The sequence below is a fragment of the Penaeus japonicus genome, unplaced genomic scaffold (assembly GCF_977035675.1).
Source record: "Penaeus japonicus unplaced genomic scaffold, GWHDUDI00000001_assembly GWHDUDI00000007, whole genome shotgun sequence".
In the NCBI taxonomy this organism is placed as follows: domain Eukaryota; kingdom Metazoa; phylum Arthropoda; class Malacostraca; order Decapoda; family Penaeidae; genus Penaeus; species Penaeus japonicus.
In genome coordinates, this window is record NW_028234409.1 from 2,889,593 (window position 1) to 2,891,654 (window position 2,062).

The 2,062-nt window shown below is 42.1% G+C and overlaps 1 protein-coding gene across 2 annotated transcripts in view; it reads right to left on the minus strand.

Moving 5' to 3' along the window:
* Nucleotides 1–210: 210 nt before the first annotated feature.
* LOC122254334 (uncharacterized) overlaps nt 211–2,062 on the minus strand; it is a 20,369-nt gene continuing 18,517 nt past the window's right edge. For both annotated transcript variants that reach the window (XM_086538304.1, XM_086538306.1), the window contains exons 5-7: nt 1,577–2,032; nt 1,318–1,406; nt 211–1,153 (exon numbers count right to left, since the gene is read on the minus strand). In XM_086538304.1, the coding sequence (XP_086394430.1) occupies nt 683–1,153; nt 1,318–1,406; nt 1,577–2,032 (1,016 nt within the window). In that variant the 3' untranslated portion in view covers nt 211–682. The remainder of the gene's footprint in view (nt 1,154–1,317; nt 1,407–1,576; nt 2,033–2,062) is intronic.

The window sequence follows — 2,062 nt, forward strand, 5'->3', positions numbered from 1 at the left end:
TAAAAAAAGGTTCATTGCAAATTTAGCTGCAACTTCCTGCTTTTCATATTCCTTCATTAAAAATTTAAAGAGTAAATTTCTTACATTTTTACTGATACAATCATAACATTATTAAGCACTTTCAACTCTAATAAACTAACTCTTCAAAATAAATTATCACAAAAATGAAGGGAAAACAACTCAAACATTCTGGTATTAAAAAGAGACAAAGATAATTTTTTTTAAATCATAAACAAAAATTAAAAATTTATATAAATTAATTTTGAGCTTTAATTCAATTTCCAGTCTATTTACATAAATCCTCTAGGTCAACCTGTATATATAATGATGCTGAATAAAAATGGTATTAAGAAAAATGGTACTTTCATGACAACTAATAGATGAAACACTTACATCTCATGACACATGTTAGTGAATAAAGGATGCATATCTAAATGCAGCGAATATACTAAACTTGAGTTGCATTTCTACTGCAGATGCCTTACTAAACAGAGGGCACTTTGGCTATAGTTCTTGCTTAAGTTAAGGAAGATCCCACTAAAATATTCTTGCATAATCACAAGTATTCGACCCCAAATTTGAGAGTAACCAGACTTACCACACTATCAAAATTACTTCATTGTACCAAAAATACCATGTTCGAACTATACATAAACTCAATATGTACAGAACAGTACCGCCATCATGACTCAAGCACCGTTCCATTTTTGACTATGCCTGCGTGATGGACAGGTGTGTTTCTACTGCGATGTTGCCCCGACAAGGGTCGCGGATTTCCCGGACTTGAATGGTGGAGAGAAGTGTTGGTGACGTTCGTGCCAAAGTTGTGTTGCACGGGATTTCCAGAGTTTCGGCTGGGAGTGCCTGTCGGATCACTGGCTCTGTGCTGACTGTCGTTCGTCTGGTGTGCTGACGTTCCTCCCGAATGGAAGTTGGTGTGGTTTATGTGCTCATTACCGCGGCTACTCGTCTGGCCTCCGCCCATCTGGTGAGCACCTGCTTTGCGCTCACTGCTGCTGGTTTTTCTGTCGCTGCTTGTGTTGGTGTGGAGTCTCTCAATGGACTCCGACAGTTGGGCTAGTTTCTCCATCAGTGTGCGCATGTTGTCGTGTGATGTCCTGAGGCCTTCCTCAGATAATGGAGGGTAGAGATCCTTTAAAGACAGAAAGAATTCTAAAAACATACATTTACACTTTTAAAAATCTATCAACTGTTGATAAGACACTTATTCTTCCGTCATTTAATGAAAAAAATACTGAGATTCATTTCTCAAAAAATAAAAATATATATATTTTTTTAAAATCAAGAACTTCATACCTGTTCAGCACCAACTTCGAAATGAAGTCGTGCCAATCGCTCTTGCTGCTCTCTAATGGCTTCCATCTGGCGTAGGCGGGAATCTTTGCCTGGAAATCAATCAGAGAAACATTTCACTATCAATGATCTATGTTTTACAAAAATCAATTATTAGAACATTCAAATACAATATCAAACAATTAACACCTTATATCTAAAGTTCCTACATTTCTTCATATTGTTGATGTTTTTACCAAAGCCAAGAATTGCAACTCCTTACCAAATGCCCGGAGATTTCCAGCTTGAAAATCTTCCATGAGCTGTAGCAGTCCTTGCTCGATCTGCCGCACATCAGCCACATCTGCGAGGAAGTTGTGATGCTGGGTAGGCCTTTCCATTTGGCGGGGCTCTAAGCCCGCCCGTGCCCTGAGCCCCGGCCGGACTATGGGCTTACCCAGCCACACTCTGGAGCCTGCACTTGCCTTACCTAGAGAGGTGTTGAGTGTGGCCCCAGCACTGCTTGGCGTGCTGCTGATCCCCCCACCTTTGCCTGAAGGAGTGAGGCTGGAGCTCTCTCTGCTGACTGGGGTGTAACTAGGAATGGGCTTGAGGAGACTGGGCTCGCCCCCAAAGTCTCCCCGTCTACTCTTTGCGCCCTGGGCTAGATGAGACCCTGGAGAGGGCTGTGGTCTATCCTCCAGGTCCCGACTCCTGAGGTCCATCTGGCGCAGGGGATCTACGCATTTGAGGGAGCAGGCAACGGTGC